General features: G+C 37.5%; 1 protein-coding gene across 1 annotated transcript; it reads right to left on the bottom strand.

Annotated features, from left to right (window-relative positions):
- Nucleotides 1-949: 949 nt before the first annotated feature.
- Nucleotides 950-21,106, bottom strand: pde11al (phosphodiesterase 11a, like). Its single transcript, XM_052147230.1, has 20 exons — nucleotides 20,121-21,106; nucleotides 17,139-17,297; nucleotides 13,890-13,979; nucleotides 13,496-13,636; nucleotides 13,030-13,094; nucleotides 12,245-12,365; nucleotides 10,557-10,632; nucleotides 10,405-10,472; nucleotides 10,143-10,235; nucleotides 9,897-9,947; nucleotides 9,015-9,161; nucleotides 8,308-8,415; nucleotides 7,951-8,060; nucleotides 6,430-6,520; nucleotides 3,829-3,929; nucleotides 3,374-3,451; nucleotides 3,201-3,264; nucleotides 3,028-3,102; nucleotides 2,771-2,854; nucleotides 950-2,688 (listed from the first exon to the last, which is right to left on the bottom strand). The coding sequence occupies exons 1-20, from the start codon at nucleotides 20,892-20,894 to the stop codon at nucleotides 2,503-2,505; spliced, it is 2,682 nt and encodes an 893-aa protein (XP_052003190.1). The 5' UTR covers nucleotides 20,895-21,106; the 3' UTR covers nucleotides 950-2,502.
- Between the last annotated feature and the right edge of the window lie 197 nt (nucleotides 21,107-21,303).

The raw sequence follows: 21,303 nt of genomic DNA, 5'->3' as shown, positions 1-21,303 counted from the left end.
GAAACACAGAACTGAAGTTATTCTGCCTCTCGTTCCCATTCTCTCTTGCTTTTAAAGCCTCAGAAAAGCAGCTGAGTCTCTGTTGAATAATAGATTACAGAGAGGAGAGCTGGCTGCAGTCGGCCATGCTGCTTTATATCAGTCGGCTTGTCCGGCACAAACCTCTGTCTCTCTCTCTCTCTCTCTGCAGAGTCACCTCCTAACCTCATTAAAAGACAACTTCAAACATGCTATGTTTAGCTTGTGTTCCTGGCTTGTTAAAATTACAGCATGTCTGTTCTGCAAAGCTCATATATGCTAGAGAATGAGCTAAGATCAGTCATTTGTACATAATTTGCTGATTAATTATATGACCACAGAATCTGACAGATGAGAGATTTAAATAAAGCGTAAAGATTATTTTAGTCTTTATCTCACTGTGAGCAGAAGCTAGTGAAGGAATATTTTATTGAGGGAAAATTCAGGTTTATTGTGTCTTTGTGAAATACTGTACATCACACATCTAATTCACCCACAAACTGATTATCTTGTAAAATACACGCTGGGTCTGATACCACAAGAGGAAATGCTAGTGGTATTTTATCATTTTAATCAAAATACTGCATTAAATTGGAAAACTGTAATGCTATTTTTCATTTAAATTTAATTACAAATCCTAAAAAATTGTTTTTTACAGGTTTAAATGGAATTTAGAATCCCACATTTTTAATGTTATGTCAGACTTGTGGACCCAGCTGTATATTTGACTTTATTTACCAATGTGCTTTTGGTGGTGTCAGACAGACGTGGTGCAGCAGACACAAGTCATTGCTCTGTTTAGTGATTCAAAGCCAGTATCACACTCAACTGCATCACAGTGTTCTTTATTTACAAAACAGCCTGAGCATAATAACCTGCAATCAGCCTGGAAAAAAAGAATTGTGTAATTCTCACAGACAATAATTTCCAGTCATTCATTTGGCATTCGATTGGTATAAGATCCATATAAATAACATGATGAAATTGCTCTAGAACAGACATGTTGAGGCACCAAGTATGATATGAACATTTTATTTTAGCTAATAAAATATAAAAGCTATTTTCTGACCTTCTTTAATAAAAATGGATTCTTTTTGAAATGTCGAACCGAATTGAATGCAAAAATAATTACATTTCTTTTGAACAAGGCAGACAGACTCAACTGATAAAGCACATTATCTGACTGTGTGCACACTGATACACCTTAGCGGTAAGACTACTACACAACCTGAGAGCGTAACTCCCATTTAAAGCTGCTCTTGTCGAAATGATGCAGCATGCATTTTATTGCAGCAATCAAAAACAGTTGTATTTCACATACAGTTTTGTTTTTTTACATGTAACAAAAATAAACATTGAAACTCACATGCCACCAACAGATTTCTGTTTTGCATGCAACCAAGTATTCAGCATTGTCACAGATAGTAGTTTTTGGTTCATCTCAAGTCATTTGCAAAGCCTTGTGAAATATAGCTATCAAGGACAATTGTGAACATGAATAATACTGATTCTACTGTTTGATCATCGGTCCTCTTTTATTCCATTTTTCATTATATCCCTCATAAACAGAGGACCAGATTACAACAATTCTGGATTTCAAATCTTTCTTTGTTTTATCATGTAACGCTTGATTTGCAATCATGTGAAATGTGTTGTGGTTGTTTTAAATCATCTTTGTTCAGTGCTACCATTTCGATATGTTTAATATGAAATTACAAAGTAATCAGCAGTTGTAATGGTGGTGTTGTAGCAGTGTTGTAACAGTGGTTACATGCAAGTCTAAAGAAACAACAGCAAAAGATCACAGTGATATTAATTTATACATTCATCAAACCGATGCTCAGTTAGCATAATTTACTACAGCATCTCAAGAATAGGAATTAGATCAGTTCTGCACCTTACTAAAATGATTGTGTTTAATATTTACCAGGTAGTACCAGGCTTTGTAAAAGTGAAATTCCAGGATTGTGCAATATTGCAGGACACAGGACACGTGTGTTGAACACTATCAAGATCTGAGCATTTTAAACACAAGTCTGACATTGAAATGTTTGTGCACCTGAATTTTTTTTCTTTCTTTTTTCAGAAATGCCCTTTCATTGTCTCAGAGACAAAGGGAACTATATCTAAGTGTAATAATATGTGTCCTTTGAATTTTATTGTATTATTTTTTTTAAAATAGAAACTAGCAATATGCTGCCTGAAAGCGTTTTGAAATTGTGCTGTAAACAACTGATTTAATTTCAAAAGAAATGTTATTGGCAATCACAAAGTATCCCACGTGAAAACATTGGGTAACAATGTGAGATATATTTTGTTTGTTTGTACAAACGTACAAATTTTGCCAATGTCCCTGTTACTCTATGCACCCTTCCTTAATCGCCACATCACACCTCTTCATTTTTAATTGGCTACTGGGTTCTGATTTGGCTCCACACTGTGGGTGGTGTCTGTGTTCTGATTGGTTGCTTCACTCGGACTTGCCTATGGCTCGTGGGTGTCTGCACTCTGAGAACATTCATCACTCTCTCCTATCTCCAAACTGGAGAAATTACACTCAGAAGCCCTCCGTGTTTGCTGATAGGACAGACAGAGCTCCTCCCACTTCTTTCGGTTGGCATCTATACCATCTACCATTGGTTGAAGCTTCCTATTCAACTTCACCAGAGCCTATAAAATATATTTATAATCATCATTGAAACGTTTATTAGCTGAAATTGTGTTTATTTACTACTTCATTTCACTGGCTTACCTCATACAATGGCTTACAAATCCCATCTATCCATTCCAACTGCAGTACAGGAAGCTCATCTTTACGGTTACGGTCAAAAATGGCCTAAAGGAGACAGGAGGGAATCATTATTATTATTATTATTATTATTATTATTATTATTTTAATCTTGAGATTGTTTTCAAGATTTGTTTAAACTAAGTTACTTTTAAAAACTCCAAAAGCACCTTTCATATCAAGTATAGTGGTACAACGTACAAGAGTAAGAGAGTACTTACTGCTGGTGTCAATTTCAGCTCTGATCGCTCCCTGTCACCCTGTTCAAAGAATTCACTTGTCACCAGTTGAGCCACCTTGAATTAGAAACAGAGAGATGTAACATTATAACATTATGATTTGATGCAACATTATAACATTATGATTTGATGTAGACAGATTTACTGTGACTAACCTGTTTTGAAATCTCCCATGGTCGAGTTACTGCACCCAAGTCACACGCAGTCATCAGCATAGATCTGGTATATTATATTGGTAATATTTAGTATATTGGTAACACAGACTAATTACAGGAGTTTCTGGCATTTTTCAATTTTACTCTTTTTCGATCTACATAAATATGCTCACCTAAACATGTCTCTCTGTTCTTCATTACTCCAGCTGAACTGTCCAGAGAGAACACACTCAAAGAACTTGGCTCTTCTCCTTTGATGTCCCACCAAAAATAAAGATGCAACAAGAATGAAGAGCTTGAAGCCAGTGAAACCAGTGAAACCTGAACATTTTAGAGTTCTTTCACTGCCTTCAAGTTCATTTTATTTCATGTTTTTTTTAAGGTATCTATGAGAAGGTATCTTTGTTCAGGATCTGAGCAAAAGTCACTAATTTGTTATCATATCACCTATTCTGCCTCTGTTCAAAGGGCGCCTCTCTGTGGCCAAAATATGAATGACATGCACCAGGTGGAAATATGTTTGTTAGCCAGCAAGTGTATTTATTTCCTGAGCACAGCTACCGCTTCTGAGCTTGTGGCGTCATTTAAGACTATTTAAATAAATATGGCTTGTGACATCAGCACTTACTTGAAGTACAAGGTGAGATCTGTGGACAGAATGGCCTGTTTCAAAAGCTGCATCATGTTGCTATACTCCTTAGAGCACAGATTGGCAAAAATGTTGTGACCCTGTTGAAAAAAATTAGATTATGAGCCTTTGTTTTTCTTTTTTAATAAAATGTAATTTATTTTCATTAGAAAGTACAGTATCAGTATTTCCTAGTCTTAAAGAGAGTATTCTTAGTATCAGTGCTTATGTCCCCATTTCTTCTACTTTAGCATACAATTGAGCTGGCATGAACTCCACAAGTTTGTGCAAAACCTGATGATCCATATTATCCAGCATGATTTTAGGATGCTCCAAAGAGCATATTGGGTGCTTCAGAAGCACTCCTTTTATACAAAGGAGTTAACGTCACAAATTCAGTTATAATTGATTAGTGGCCTCTAAATAAAGCAGAATTGTAAATATTTCTTCTCCATTTTACATCATAGGGTTTCTTTATTTTAAAAGTTTCAAAATCCCAAAACATTTTGTTTATTACCATATTTAAACAAAAAACAAAAAAGTCCAGATTTTCAACAAGGTCTCAGACTTTTGGACCCCACTTTTTTTTAATATCGTAAGGTCTAAGGTAAATTTGGAGGAAGCACATCTGTCATTCAGAATTCAATTGCAATATACAAAGCCCTGTCTTTCCAGCTAAAATAAAGCCAATCACAAATCCAGGAATCACTGCACACCCCTGAGTTTCACTTAGAAGCGTATGTCACACAGTTCTCCAAGCATGTTGAGCCTCTGTTAGAGAAAGCAATTTCTTTCTCTCTTTGCTTCACTGCAGCTTACCTAAGGGGGGAATCTCCTTAGCACAGTTAATTGGTGTTGGTTAAAAAAGCTCAATGGACGTCCACAGGAAATCAATACAGAGGTTGGTCGTGATTAAACAGCTCAGAGCTAAAGCAGCCACTTAATCAAATGCTGACAGCCATTTGCATTCTTTTCATCCATAGAGACATGTAAATGTGGACTGAGGTAAAATGGGTATTTTCTGCAAATCCATTACAAGAGAGGTGTGTGAGAGCCATAATATTAAACCATTGCTTGGCAACATTCTTTGTGCTTATCTTCAAACCACTGTCATCACATTCATAAAATGTCTTGCTTTGAATTATTCTAATGTATTTTTAATTAACTCTGAAAAAAAATTAAGTAATATATGGAGCTTGGACTGTATAATCTTCATGAAAATACAATTCAGCACCTCTATAGTATTTTAGAAGTTAATTTGTGTGATTTCAAAGTATTTTCTTTACATTTCAAAAAGGTTTTACTCCCAAAGAAATTAATAGTCCTTTTGAAAACATATTTTAAAACCAGCAAGGTCTCTTGAACATTACAGTACGTGAAAATGGCAAAAATTGTTGTAAGATGAAATTACACGCCTTGTAACACGTTTGGCTGCAGTTTCCCAGTGAAATGCCCAGCGGGGGGTGCCAAAAGTGAGAGTAATCCGATAAGGTTATTAAGGTGAATATTAGATGGAGGTTTTAATGAGTAAAACATACCTCCTTAACCTAAAACTTTAACCTCATCTCATGTCACTTCTATTACATGTCTTGTCTCACGTGTCAGTTTGCATGCTTGACAGGTCGCAACACGTACTTCAGGTGATCAGATGAGCTACCGCGAACGCTAAAAACATTGGAATAAGTATGTTAATGTAGGTGAGTCTGTTAAAATAATGTTTAAAAAGTACATATCTTTTTCAAATGATGTGTTATAGTAAATGTTTTTCAATATCATAAGATAGAAGTGTGTGATTAATAGTGCAAAAAATAAGTGTTAACTTATATTCAGCCATTGAAATCGGCATTTGTGTGAAAGTGAATAAAACACACAGTTGTTATAGAACCTCTAGAGTTAATTTCACCAGAAAACTGCAGTGAAATGTAGAATTAGATATGTAAAAGTCAGTTTGCAAAAATGTAGTAATAGTAACGTTCATTTTATGAGACTAGGTTGTTTAACATAAAGAACACTCACATGAGATGAAGTCCACACTTTTTGATCAATTAATTTTCATGACCTTTCATGACGTTTCCAGTCGTTCATGATTACTGGATACCCTTTTTTTTCTTTAAATCAATTTATAGAGATTGCTAAGTGGATTTCCATTTGTATGTCAGCTACCAGTCTTTAGAATTAATCGATTTAAGCAATTATTCTAAGAAATCTCCAAAGACACCCTAAATGGACAGACTGATATTTTACATTGGTTTGTAGTTCCACACTATTCATGTTCTGTACAATAAGCAATATAAAGTTGAAGAAATATTTTAGAGCAGCGCAAAACTCGAAGAAACAAAATAGTCACAATAGAAATGTTAAAGTGTACCTTTAATAGTAATTTATTCTAAAGCCTTTGGGAATACCTCCTAAGATAATCTGATGTTGTATTTCTCTTAAATTAAATAAAAAGCCACAATTTTTATGTATTTTAATTAAAATATCAGACATTTGTACTGTTACATGCTGTGTCCTTTTTTGCTCACTGATTACTTGAGAAGTAACAAAGCAGATGTGCTAGTTCAGATGTAATTTAAACAAGACTCTGACAGGCAAGCTCACCTCACTCTGCAGGATCATGACAGCATGGTTGAAATGATGATGTTCAAGTGTAGCGGATGTACCGTACAGTAATGCTAGTGCTGACCCAGACCTGCGAGGAAACAGAGAAAATCTACAACCAGCATATTATGTTGCATTACCAACACATGAGCTTGTCTGAGAGGCCACTGAATATTATAATTCAGTGGTTGCTAACTGATGGGTCGCAACCTAAAATTGGTATCATGTCTGTTTACATGGGGTTGCAATGTTGGACCTATGAGGCTCATGGTCAAATTATTAAATATTAAAAAAGGGATAGTTCACCCAAGAATGAAAATTCTCTTATTATTTACTCACACTCATGACATCCCAGATGTGTATGACTTTCTTTCTTCTGCTGAACACAAATGAAGATTTTTAGAAGAATATTTCAGCACTGTAGGTCCATACAATGCAAGTGAATGTGTGCCAAAACTTTAAAGCTCCAAAATCCACATAGGGGCAACATAAACGTAATCCATATGGCTACATCCATGTCTACAGAAGCGACATGATAGGTGTGGGACAGAAACAGATCAATGTTTATGTCTTTTTTTATTATGAACATACTTTCAAAGCCCACCAATGAAAGTTCACGATAATTCTTCTTTGTTTTTTGCCGATTCAGATTCTTCATGCATATCACCTACTGTGCTGTTGTGCAAATATGATGTGGTGGTGGGGGCATGCTTGAGCACCAAGTGAATGGAGAGTGAGATAAGAAGATGAGAATGGTAAGGATCATGACATAGCAATGATTGCCTCTAACAGCTGTTTGTCATTGCAGTGAGAGTTGGAGACAGATTTAAGAACGAGCCAGATGCCAGTGAAGCGAGAGAGAGCTGAGCCTGTACTTGTGTGTGTGTGTGTGTGTGTGTGTGTTAGTGCATCAATTGTGTGTGTTGGAAGCTTTTGAGCTGGAAAAATAAAAATTGCCTTTAAGTTGTATTCGCCATCTCCCGCTTCCTCCTTTCTCCACTTACGAACTTGTTACATATCATTTATTTATTCTTTTAGTTTACTTTCTCGCTTTTTTTCTCCTCCCTGCCAGTAGGTGGTGATATATAACAAAACAGAAGAAGAACCCAGTCCTCCTGTGAACATCCATAGGAGGGCTGGTGAAAGGACTTAAATGTTGATCTGTTTCTCACCCATACTCATCATATCACTTCTGAAGACATAGATTAAACCAATGGAGTCATATGGATTACTTTTATGCTGCCTTTTTGGGGCTTCAAATATTTGGTCACCATTCACTTGCATTGTATGGATGTTTACATTCAGCAGAAGAAAGAAAGTCATACACATCTGGGATGGCATGAGAGTGAGTAAATGATGAGAACCATTTTTGGGTGAACTATCCCATGTATATTTACTTTTGCAAAACAAACTATTTTGGTTCTTTATTGAGTCACCACTAGTCCAACGTAAAATCTGGATCATGAAGTGAGACCAGTTAAGAACCACTGTTGTAATTTACAGAGAGGACTCTTGACTCACTTGGCCTGAAATGCATTATTAGTGCCACGATGGTCCAGATCATGGCAGAGGCACCCAACCATAAGAGCAAGAGTCTCTGTGTCTGTCAGCACCTCCTGGAACCCAGCAGTCTTGACCACAACAGAGAAACATACAGTACAACTGTCGTCAACCCCGTCACGCAAATCATGCAATTCAGTGAGTATATTATTGCTTGAGAGATCATTACTTATTCAAACTGTGTAAGTTTTCAGCCTTTACATAAGAAAATCAATAACACATTAAAGAAGTAATTGATACGGTGTTCATTTGGCACTCAGATCACATATCATAAGTACAGAGAGACACTTTGATCATCCTCAGTGTGTAATGACTCACAGTGATCATAACAAACATGCACTGTGAGACATTGAAGGCATGCCTCCAGTTGTGATAGGCTACAGTACGATAGTTCTTCCTCACAGTAAGCAGCCAGCGGCACAGCACCTGAACAGAAAAATAAGTAAATGCTGTAGTCATCTATTACCCACAGTGGAGAATCCACCACAATATATATCACATTCGGATTTAATCCAATCAAATGCCTGCTAAACTAATTAATCAATCTATTGGTGTTCACTGTATTTGATATTTTTGAAATAGCCATTTTTACAATCAAATTTATATTGGCATACACTATAGTGATATAAAAGAGATGCTATACTGTCTATCATGTTGTTGTCAAACTCCAGATGAAGTTGGCTCTATAATTACCAATAATATGATACGTTGATTTTTTTAATTTGTAAAAAAAAAAATATTTTACACCCTATTTGCTATTATAAAAGGCACAAAATGCTTTTGTTTAAATATTTTAATAGTTTTAAAGCATTTAAATCTTTGTATATTTATGTACCGGGGCTCCATCCCAGTCTGTACTGCAGTCTTCAGACCCCACACTGTTCCAGAAACCAGCGTGCAGCACAATATCTAACAAATCTATAAAACACAGCACTCTCTCCACCACGAATTCATATGTGAGCAGCATTTCACTTGTGCAGTCAGGAAGATTGCCATTTACCCCTCGCTTCTGGTGATTGCCTCACCTCATAATCAATTTTGAATTTCTGCACGACACCAAGCTCCAAAAACATCCGCAGTGAGGCAGTGATCATGGCGTCGTTGTCCAGAGAAAAGTCGTTAAAGTGGAACTCATCGATCCCGAGCTCACTGCTTAGGGGAATCTTAGCAGCCTGATGGAGGAAAGGGGACAATCTCAGTACCTCCAGTTTCAAGGCAATTAAATACCAGAGCAGGGCCTTATACACTGAGAATATATTACCCTCTAGCATTTCAATTATTAATTCTTCAACTTTCTCAAGTCTGGGACCCACAAATTTTACATTTCTGGGAATTGTAGAGGGATGAGACATTTTCTGACCATCTATCTCTCTAATGTATGAGTTTCATTTAAAGTTTTCATCACTTCTCTCTGGAGAAAAGGTTTTAAACATTCTGTGATCATTATCTACTGTCTGTCTGTCATTTTAATCCTTACAAGATAAACAATAATTCAAATAAATAGTTGAGTTCTTTTTACATATTATACATTTATGTTCAATGCATAAATAATGAATTAAATGATTATATAAGCAGGGTCTAGTACTTCAACTCTCTCAAGTCTGGGACCCACAAACTATAAATGTCTGGGAAATGGGCTGAGATGTCTTGTGAAAATCTATCTCTAATGTATGATTTTAATTTAAAGTTTTCATCACATGTCTGTCTGTCTGTCTGTCTGTCTGTCTAGCTATCTTAATCTTTACCAGAGAAACGATAATTAAAATAAAAAGTTGAGTTCTTTTTACATATTATACATTTATGTTCAATGAATAAACAATTAATTAAAAACATGAATATATTTCCAACTCTGTTGCATCTAAAGCGTGTGGACTAAATTTCCATAATTTATCTCTAGTTTGACTTACCTTAAGCCGATCGACTTCTGCCTTAGAGCATGTAGCATGATAGGACAACATCTGGGGAAAGACACATAAACAAAAATAGGTTGTGCACACAATGTCTCTTCCGTTACTCACATAACCACAACAAGCATGCACACTAAATTCACTGTTCTGGTTTTACAGATTAATATACAGGCAAAACAATTGAGGCGTCAGGTAATGAGCTCTTAAAAACAATAGAATCAATAACCAATAAGGTATATGACTCACATCTAGAGCCACAGACTGCTTGGCCCAAGTTTTCTTCACCTGGTTATACATCATTGTGTTGTTAATGCCGAGACCACAGAAAATAACAAATGCCTGTAAGGAACAACGGAAATTAAAATGACACATGCAAATGATTTATGAAAAATATGACTGGCAGCAGCATATTACAGTGAAGTAAGGCTCTAATTCACTTATAAAATATTTATTGGTTCATTTCATTCCAACGTCAAATATGAGAATAACTCTCTGATCTAAGTCACACCTCAAATAGCCTCTGATCTGCATCATTAAACGTCTTCCTGTCCAAACGATTCAGTATCTGGGCAACGCCTTGTAAAAGAAAGAAGTTGTTTTAATAGTTGTTTTTTGGTGGGTTTTGTCAGCAATTAAAAAAAAATATTGATGGAAACTTACCAATAATCTGATGTGTCCGATTCCAGATGGGGACACATAAAACTGATCTGATATGAAAACCAGAAGCTTGGTCTGCCTGAAATGGAAACACTTTGTTTGCATACACTATATGTGAGAGTTTGAACTAGCTCAAACTCAGTAATATTTCTCACATTAAAAAAAGGGTTGGGAGGTTATTCCACTACAGATTACAGAATACATGCTGTAAAATGTAATTTGTAACTTCTTCTGTTAGATTTCTCAAGGTCAGTAATGTATTCTAAATACTTTGGATTACTACTTCTCACTACAGTAAGATAAAATACACATGTTAAAAATACATTCTCTGAAAAACATAAATATCCTATGCGGACGGTGTTGTTTCTAAAACAAGATCAATCAAATAGATTTTTTTTTTGGTCAAAATCAAGGATTTTTAGATATTTTACAGGAAAACAATACAAAAATGATTATCAAGAGTAAGATTTTTGCCCAAATATCAAAGGTCTTACTAGAAAAAAAGAAATTATGATCCAACATGAATTTTCTTGATAAAAAAATATGATTGTGTCTGGGAACATGTGCATGTAAAATGGCTAGAAATAGCATTTTAGCTTAGTGTAAAACTGACAATTTATACAAGGTATATTTCTATTTCTTCTGCTCCAAACTTACTTCAAACTTCATAAGAAAGTGTTTCACTGCTGTTCAAATGCACTTTGGATCGCATCATTTATAAGTATAAATGTTTTCCATCTGAAAGGACTAAATATTAAATGAAACAAATGACAATAAAATGCAAATAAAACTCTTCAATAATCAAAATTATTTTTTAACTGTATTCTAATGACCAATGATTTAAATTGTAAACTGTAGTGGAATACAGTTACTTATATTTTGTATTTATATACGTAATCCTGTTACATGTATTCCATTACTCCCCAACCCTGCCATCTGAACACTAATTCCTTTGTCTATAGAGATATCTTTTTATAACTACATTGTGGCAGCGGGGGCGTGGTCATGTGCCCGTCTGGGAGAGAAAGCGGTAAGGGCGCTTGCACCTGAGCTAAATTATGTCTAACACCTGTCTCTAATTTCAGTGAGCATAAAGTTGGCCACAGAACCTCCAGTTAGAGAGAAGGGAAACACGCGGTTATCGCTTCGTATTAGTCCTAGTGGATTATGCGATACCCGGAAGCAGTGGCTCTGAGCAACATCTCAGCACGTAGTGTTGCAGACGCACTCTTCAAAATAATCTCCGGCACTTTAGAGCTTCAACAACACAATAGTTTTCCAGCACAACAACAGATCTCTGACTCTCTCATATCATGCCAACACTAGACTGGCGCGTGTTTCCCTTCTCTCTAACTGGAGGTTCTGTGGCCAACTTTATGCTCACTGAAATTAGAGACAGGTGTTAGACATAATTTAGCTCAGGTGCAAGCGCCCTTACCGCTTTCTCTCCCAGACGGGCACTTGACCACGCCCCCGCTGCCACATACATATAATACTGTATTTCACTATAATATAACCTATGATAACCAATAATAACGTCTAGGTTTCAGTAAGAGTCCAAGACCACTGCCATTTAGGACAGTTTAACATAAACAAAAAGTTACAGGAGTACACCTTTAAGGGTTGGTTTCAAATTTGTGCATGCAAGGCAACTATGTATTTTTATCTGAGTGTGTGTGGGTTCTGCTCACTTCAGCATCAAAGCGGGGATCCTGACAGACGTCACTAATGTTAACGGGAAGCCCAGTAGATGCAACCAACTCAGCAATACTGTTATTGATCAGCCAGTCTGAGCATGACACCTTCTCCATGCTGACTTTGTGAAACACACACACCACACACACACACACACACACACACACACACACACACACACACACACTGAGCATGGTGTACATTAATTGACCTAGCAGATCACAAAACACAATTATAACTATTTTGTCATATTATTATGGAATAAATTCTGTCATCATGTCATTTCACACCATTAAGACATTCTTTCTTCCGTGTGTAATGGGAGCCAGCTTGTACGTGATAGCTGTGCGGTAAGCATAAACCTCACTCCCCTGGCCTCAAGAGGCACACTATTGACTGACGCTAGAGGCTGTAGCATTTAGCTTCCTCGTTAGCACGCCCGCCTCCCATGCCGGCTGATGCTGGTTCGACTCCTGCTCGGAGAGTGTCAAGTAGGACCAGTTACACGTGGAACACAAAAGGCGATGTTAGGTAGAATGTCTCAGTCTCCATTCAATTTCAGTGTGTGGAAACAAGATTCTCCCGTTGCGTTCCACAGAATAATACTAAATAATAATTAAAATATGAAGTCATACAAGTTTGGAACAAAATGACGTTGAGTAAATGATAACAGAATTTACATTTTTGGGCAAACTGCCCCTTTAAAGGTCTTTAGTAGTCTTTTAATTTCATGCATTTTAATATAAGCTGTGATTTCACTAGTACGTTGAGCAGTTCTCACCTAATGTCATGATCAATGTTGCACAGTGGAGACATCAGCTCAAACGTCTGGGAGAACTTCACCACCTGACAAACATCCAAAAGAACAGAATAGTAAGAGAAATGCCTATGTAAATCTCGCTGTCACAGTGCTAGGGTGTTGTGAGCGATTGCCAGGGCATTAGTATGCAGTTTCTAAAGTGCTATAGCTTTTAGGACATTGCTATGTTTTTGCTAGAGTGTTCTGGATAGTTGCTATTAGGCTGTTTTCATGCAGGACAGGAATTTTATAACTTAGGGTTAGAGATTTTTCAAATTGAGTGTAGGGATTCAGTGTAGAAAAAAAAAGACCAAAGAGAGAATAAGATTCACAGTTTCTTGAAAAAGGTGGAACAGAAAAAAACATGTTTCTCTTTTTCAGATAAGAAGGATGGATGAAAATCATTACAGAAAAGAGAGAATGAGGAATGAAAAGTTTGCGATCTCACAGGTGAGTGGATGTCTTCCAGCAGAAGCACAGAGCAACGCTCACACTGGAGTAATGTCAGTGCGCGCTGCATGATCTTTCTCACAATCTTCTCCAGGTCCGTCTGCTCCTCAAACAGATCATTCACCACTTCTAGCAGGGCCTCAAGGGACAACAACAACAACTTGAAATTTATTTTTGTTTAATTTTTAACACGGGCCTTCAAACACTCTCAAGCTTTTATTGGAAAGGTTTATTCAATATTTTAAACCTGAGGACCTGAGGATTGTAAACAAACTTGAAAAATCATGCAACAGTGTCTGAGACATCTAGATGTTAGAAGTCTAGAGGCAAATTTCTAATCCATCAGAAAAGCTGAGCTTCATTCTGCAATATTCCAGCAGGTCTTGACTCACCCTGCTCCTATCATACTCCTTGCGGGATTCTAAGAAGAGTTTGGCGTTGGAGATCGATATTCCGCAGAATGGTAGATACATTTGGAGCACCTGTGGAGAGAGGAGTGATACTTTGAAAGCTTGAGTCAGAGTGGTGCATGATGGTGAGATATTGAGAGGAAAAATAACATTACCAGAAGAATTAGAGGCATTGTATCAGTTTTGTGATGTCCAGTTTGTGAACGAATCATTCTTTTTAGTGAACGAGTTGAACCAGTTCACCAAATCGGACTGAATAGTATGAAACTGTTCGTGTCTCAAGTCAACACTGATCCACAAGTCTCTCAGATGTGCCTGACACTCCGAATCGAAATTAGCCAATAACTGGGAGTAATGTGATCCTAGAATTGGTTGGCCTTTGCCAACTCTTCTTTGAAAGAACCGCTCCATCTAGTTCACAAATTGGACTGAACGCTCGGGTTTCAACAATTCTCGAGTCAACAGTACAATGAGTCATTCATAACAGTTCTCGAGTCAACAATACACTGAACTGAGAATCGCCTATTTCGGAGGTGTTCAGCATACTGAGGACCGATGAGCTGCTGACATTGAGCATGTGCGTGATTAAGGGGCGAAATGTCTGTTTCTGGTGTATTTTGCTGAACAACAGAAAGTATTTCAAATAACAAATACTGGAAATATGTTTATATTGATTGTATTACTGTTTTATCAACATATGAAGATGATCCAGTCAACAGCTCTTGAGTCAACAGTACTCTGATCCTGGGACAGCAGCTCTTGAGTCAACAGTACTCTGATCCCGGGACAGCAGCTCTCGACGTGACTCTACCCACCCTTGCAACCGGACCAATTGGTTGCTTAAGAAGCCTGACTGCAGTCACTCAGCATGCTCTGGATTCGAACTTGTGACTCCAGGTGTGGTAGTCAGCGTTTTTACTTGCTGAGATACCAAGCCCCCGAGTCAACAGTACACTGAGTCGTTCAGACCAGTTCTCAAGTAAACAGTACACTGATCCAGAGACAGCAGCTCTCAAGTCAACAGTCCATTGAATCGTTCGGACCAGTTCTCAAGTCAACAGTACACTGATCCAGGGACAGCAGCTCTCAAGTCAACAGTACATTGAGTCGTTCGCAGCAGCTCTTGTGTCAACAGTAGGCTAAATTGAGTCAATCACAGCAGTTTGTGAGTCACCAGTTAATTGAACTGTGAATCGCCTCTTTCTGACATAATTCTGAGAACTGCTCATCAGTAAGCAGCTGATGAGAATGTGTAAACCCAGGACTTGAATGAGGGGGCGAAACATTTCAGTTGAGAGATGTAAACGAATTTTACTATCAAGTATTGTGCATGCAGATTATATCTTAAGTTGTGATGATCTGGATCATGGTTTCTGTAAAAAAGGTGAGTTGATTAAGACTAGTTGAATCACTTTATATGCTTTAGACATGTGTAGAACATACGCGTTTGTATATCAGTGTCATTATTGGGTGCTTTAGGTGCAATACTTTAATGTAGGATCTGTGTAAGATCACTGAATGAAACACTGATGGCAATAAACACCCTTAATATTATAGCTTAATTAAATAAAATGTAATAATCAGCAATATGCACTTACATACAGATTTATGGAATGTGTTTATGCGTGTATTCTATGACGCCAGCATATTAGCATTATATATAGTGACATCATAACGTGATGACCTAAATGAACTGGTGAATTGTTTTTTTTTAACTGGTTAATTGATACGAACTGTCTGAAAAAAACGGTTTGAAGAAAAGAATTGGACTTCCCATCATTAACCAGTTCTATTCCTTTACATTAATGTATTAATAGGGCATTTTTAAACAGCGCAGTAGTCTGTGTATCAGTGTCTGCTGCCACTTGGTCCAAATAATTCTAAAGAGAAATTCTTCACTATTAATTAATATTTTTAAAGAGATATTCTGAAGCAGTGGTATTCTACTTTAAACAGTAAAATTAAACAAAATTGTGACTGGCTGCATTTACATAGTTGCTTTTATGTACAGTTACTACCATGGTCATCGTCTCTGCTTTTTGGTTAATTGGATATGCCACAAATTTGAGAAGGCAAGTTCTCAATTATTTGTGTGAGAAGTTTAAAGTAGGCTACATAACCACAGCATTAAATTTAATCTTAGGCATGTCAGGGTGTGAGTGTACTGATGCAAATATGATCCTGACACCTGCTGGACATTTTCTGAAATTACTCTTTAAAACATGAGCCATGTCAGAGCTGTAGCACAGTAGGCAGGCACTGCTGTGCTCATGGTGATGGAGGTTTGAATCTGGCCTGCGTCATGTCCTGATTATATTCTTTTACTTTCTGACTTTCGGCTTACTAATTGCTCAGTCCGTTAAAGGGAAAAAACTCATAAATAAAAATAAAAATAAAACATTATTTATTATCTTCTTGACCCATTTTGTGATAAAAAGAAGATGAAAGATTGTAATTAGAATTTTAAAAAAGTTTGATTGATTGAAGAAGAGGACAGAACATAGGAAAGAAGAGGAAATTGTTAGATTTACATAGATTTACATAGCCAACACATATTTTTCCATTTGACTTGATTGTTTGACAGGTGAAAATACTTCTTATTTTTAATGAAAAGGATTCAGATTTTATTTCCACAACTCGTACTTCTGTTTTGTGGCAATAACTGCATGTCTTTCTTTGTGAAAACATTCAAATAAGTTTCAGATTTTTCCCAAAACTGCATGACCCAAAATCAGAATCCAATGTGTCTTTTGGTATGTCAGGTATCTAGACACCAACTGCATCAAATGTGTGTTTATTTCCCTTCTGTGAATCCTCTTAAACTATGAAACAGAAAATCTTAAAGAAGATAAGAGCAAGAAAGAATCAGATCTACAGCAGCTTTGAATTAAACAATCATAAGTTCAGTACATGCACGCAATGACCTCAAGGCTCCAGTAGAGTTGTGCTTGCACTTCAATGATTCTGAGAGTAAAACCATAAGAATAATCCTTCAAATTAATTCAGAGATTCGTTAGAATTGTATCAGCTATTCAAAGATGTTACTCATTTACTTCATACATAAAGTAAAAACTACAGCATTTATCTTCATAACTCTACAGTTTTATAACCATCAAAACTTTGGTCACAGGCATCTGGAGAATGCAACAGGCTATAAATCCAGTAGATGTAGCAGATCCTTTACAGCGTAATATCAGCTTTTAGCCAGTAGGAAAGAAGAACAGAGCTTACCTTCTCATCATCCTCAGTAAAGGGAGTTCCACTGGAGTTCTTGTTGATGGCCTGGACTACACCAATGACTTCACCATCACTGTTGCGGATGGCCATGCACAGAATGGACTGCGTCTTATAGCCAGTCAACTTGTCAATTTCATCACTGAACCGATGGTCCTACACAATACACAAGAGGCAAGAAAGACATTTTATCAATGATTTTAATGTTACAGAAAATAGTTAACTAGAGTCAGTTTTTGATGGGGTTAAAAGGTTCAATTTTCACAACGTGGAACTTTTCTGCACCTTTGTAATTGAATTGTGAAAATGAAAAGAGACTCGAGTAAACATTTTGGGGTTCTTCAGACGCAACACTTGCGGAACCATCTGGATATCCTCCAGGCACTCTTTCAGTTCTCTGAGAAACTTAATTTGACTCCGGCAAGAACTGTAAAGTCTGTCAGTGGTTCCTTCAGTAAACCCATCATAAGGGAAAGGCTTCGAGGATTTTGAATAATCTATTGAAGTTCCTTCACAAAAGTGATTTTTTTTATTTTAGATCAATCTTCCCGCCTACACTTTTCATATTCAATGATTTGAATAAATTTTTTGGAAGTTGTATATTAATGCATTTTAATGGATTTATTTATTGAATGCGTATACATGTAAAAGAAAAAAAAAAACAGGTGAAAATATGTTTCATAATTTAAATTATTATTTTTTATCTCCATTTACACTGGCGGCCAAAAGTTTGGATTAATGTACAGATTTTTCTCTTATGGAAAGAAATTTGCCGTTTTATTCACCAAAGTGGCATTCAACTGATCACAATGTATAGTCAGGACATTAATAATGTGAAAATGTACTAATACAATTTGAAAAAAAAACTACTTCAAAGAGATCTCCTTCACGTGCAGCAATGACAGCTTTGCAGATCTTTGGCATTCAAGCTGTCAGTTTGTCCAGATACTCAGGTGACATTTCACCCCACACTTCCTGTAGCCCATAGATGTGACTGTCTTGTCGGGACTTCTCACTCACCTTACAGTCTAGCTGGTCCCACAAAAGCTCAATGGGGTTAAGATCCATAACACTCTTTTCCAATTATCTGATGTCCAATGTCTGTGTTTCTTTGCTCATTCTAACCTCTTCTTTTTAATTTTCTGTCTCAAAAGTGGCTTTTTCTTTGCAATTCTTCCCATAAGGCTGCACCCCTGATTCTTCTCTTTACTGTTGTAAGTGAAACTGGTGTTGAGCGGGTAGAATTCAATGAAGCTGTCAGCTGAGGACACGTGAGGCGTCTTTCTCAAACTAGAGACTCTGATGTACTTCTCCTCTTGTTTAGTTGTACATCTGAACCTTCCACATCTCTTTATGTCCTTGTTAGAGCCAGTTGTCTTTTGTCTTTGAAGACTGTAGTGTACACCTTTGTATGAAATCAATTTCAAGCATTATATAGCATTCACTCCTCAAAACAATGATTGACTGATGAGTTTCTAGAGAAAGCTGTTTCAGTTTTGCCATTTTTGACCTAATATTGACCTTAAGACATGCCAGTCTATTGCATACTGTGGTAACTCAAAAACAAACACAAAGACAATGTTAAGCTTCATTTAACAAACCAAATAACTTTCAACTGTGTTTGATATAATGGCAAGTGATTTTCTAGTACCAAATTAGCAATTTAGCATGATTACAGGATAAGGTGTTGGAGTGAAGGCTGATGGAAATGGGGCCTAGATTTGACTTCTTTCAAATAGTGATGGTGCTGTTTTTTCACATCAGTAATGTCCTGACTTTTAATCAGTTGAATGCTACTTTGGTGAATTAATATACCAATTTCCTTCCAAAACAGCAAAATCTGTACATTGTTCAAAACTTTTGGCCACCAGTGTATGTCACCTCTTCTCTGAAGGGTTTGAAGGGGCTGAGGGCACACCACTGTCGCCTACTAAGGGACTGGTTATATGGGTATGGGGACAAAATTCTTTTAATCAGTCACTAACCTTAAACATAAAATAAGGAACTTGAAATTCAAATTGACTACCCTGGAAAGTGTCTACATTCATTGCTTTAATGGATTTTCTCCTATGACCACAGTGTACTGTGCAGAGACTGGAGAATGTTTGCCTGTGGCTAGGATATAATGATGTGTATGGATGACTGGCTGGTAGCCCACACTTGAAGAAGAGGCAATGGGTAGAGATATAATCGAGATGGGAAATGTTAGTTTCTCTAAGCTTTTGACATAATCAAAATAATCAGACCCTGGTTACAAGGCTATTTACTGCTGAAACTCCATACTCAATCCTAATCTACACTATCACTGGGTTGTTTGATCAGAAATAAAACTGCAGAAGGCACATTTAAGTTTTAAGATTACCAAAGTAATAACACCTATGCAAATCAACTGGATGCAGTTGAGCTTTTTAGGGGTTTACTATAGATTTATTTAACATTCTTATCCCTAATAAGGGTTTTATGTCCTGGGTGATGCAAACATTTGAGAGGCTTGAGAGAGGAGCAATGAGTGAGCTAGTCACATATTTGTGAAGAAATATTAAATGGGGGTCCACTCCCTGCAAATACTGAGGTCATGTGACTTGGCATCAACTTGCTGTATCTACCTGTAACATGGCAGCATTTTTAGAAGGCAGCTAATCTCAAAGCAAATGTTCCTATCTTTATTGTTACAGTATTCTCATGATTTCTACGGTAATAATATAATATGTTTGAAAATAGCAATAAATTAATAAAGAGGTATCTTTATGTCCTTGTCTTTTTATGCTTATTCATTGGAAATCCCAACTCACAATTTTTGGTTCCCACAACGTTCAGGAAACGTTAGTTTATAGTTATTAAAAAATAAATAAAAAAAGAACGTTTCTATAACGTTAGGAGTTGGTTCCCCTTAAACATTTCCAAATGGGAACCATACACTAACGATAAGGGGACGTGTCTGTTGCAATAAGAGAATTTGCGAATTGTGGTACATTATACCTCGTATGCATTCGGGATGTTGACGGTTTCTCCGTGTTCGGCTACATAGCCAATTATACCCTTCCCCCACGGAACCTGCACCTCGTTTGAGTCCAGGGTGCTCGAAGAGGGTCGCACCGTAGTACCCGAGTGCACGTCAAAAAACTTGGACACGAGCGTCCTCTTATGTGAAGGTCCCTCCACGAGGAACAGCGAACACCTGTCTGCGTTCACCATAATGCAAACATTGATCAGAATCTTGTAACTGAGGTTTGTCATGTCAAGTTCGTTAGAAATGTCCTTAACCAGCTCGAGGAAGAACTCCCTCTCGTTGGACTCTTTGAGTCGGTATTTGTAGTCGATGGCGCTGGAGGCATATTGAGGCACGTTAACCCTGGACTCGAGCAGGGCGCTGAGGATGTGCGCGGTGGTCGGCGGTAACGAGCTGGCTTTCCGCAGAAGCGCGCGCCGTCTCATGCTCGACTGGGACTCGTGATCCGCGAGACTGACGTGCTCGTCGTAGGTCCGGTGCGCCGTCATCGCTTTGGACCGCGCAAAGTTCCTGCGGAGCTCCATGTGGGACGATCTGCGCTTCAGTCCGTCGGGATTCGTGGGCCAGAAGGGATCCCTGGCGACACCGCGTTTCTCGTCCACCGTAGAGCTTTTGGACGGTTGGTGCTCTTTCAGCCACCTGCCCAATGTGTCACATTTCCCCTTTCTGATGAGATATTCCTCAAAAAGCTCCGGATGGCAATCCAAAAATGCCTCCACGTCGGAAAAATCAAAAGTTGTCATGTCGAATTAAAACAGTGAGTGAATCGTGTTCTAGAGTCCTCAAACGTTTGAATCTACTACAGTAATCCACAGCTCACTGCACAACTGCACACAGTTCACACATCCATCCATCTCACTGCTCTCCAGCCTGCCTCCAAATACTCGGCATTTATGAGGGCCGTATAGATAAACAATTATATAAATACATAAATAAATAGATATGACTGATGCCTGATGACGCTGAAGAAGTAGAGTAAGCAATTTGTTCAGGCAGGTTGGCCGGCAAGACGTAGGTAACTCCCTCGGGAAGTGCGGATGGCTCATTTGCAGATTCCTGGCGAGCACTGGTTGCCCAGATAAACTTGAAAGCAAACGAGGTCTTGCAAATGTTTGTTGGTGGTGGTGGTGGTGGTGGTGTGCGTGTGCGTGT

This window comes from Xyrauchen texanus, chromosome 17 (genome assembly GCF_025860055.1).
Source record: "Xyrauchen texanus isolate HMW12.3.18 chromosome 17, RBS_HiC_50CHRs, whole genome shotgun sequence".
Lineage (NCBI taxonomy): Eukaryota > Metazoa > Chordata > Actinopteri > Cypriniformes > Catostomidae > Xyrauchen > Xyrauchen texanus.
Note: the sequence above shows the minus strand (reverse complement) of the source record. Positions and strands in the feature narration are given on the sequence as shown.

Coding starts and splice junctions, on each gene's coding strand:
- pde11al (XM_052147230.1), bottom strand. CDS start 20,894: ATGACAACTTTTGATTTTTCCGACGTGGAGGCATTTTTGGATTGCCAT. Junction 13,980..17,138: donor TTACTGAGGATGATGAGAAG/GTAAGCTCTGTT, acceptor CTCTCTCCACAG/GTGCTCCAAATGTATCTACC. Junction 13,637..13,889: donor AGGAGTATGATAGGAGCAGG/GTGAGTCAAGAC, acceptor TTGTCCCTTGAG/GCCCTGCTAGAAGTGGTGAA.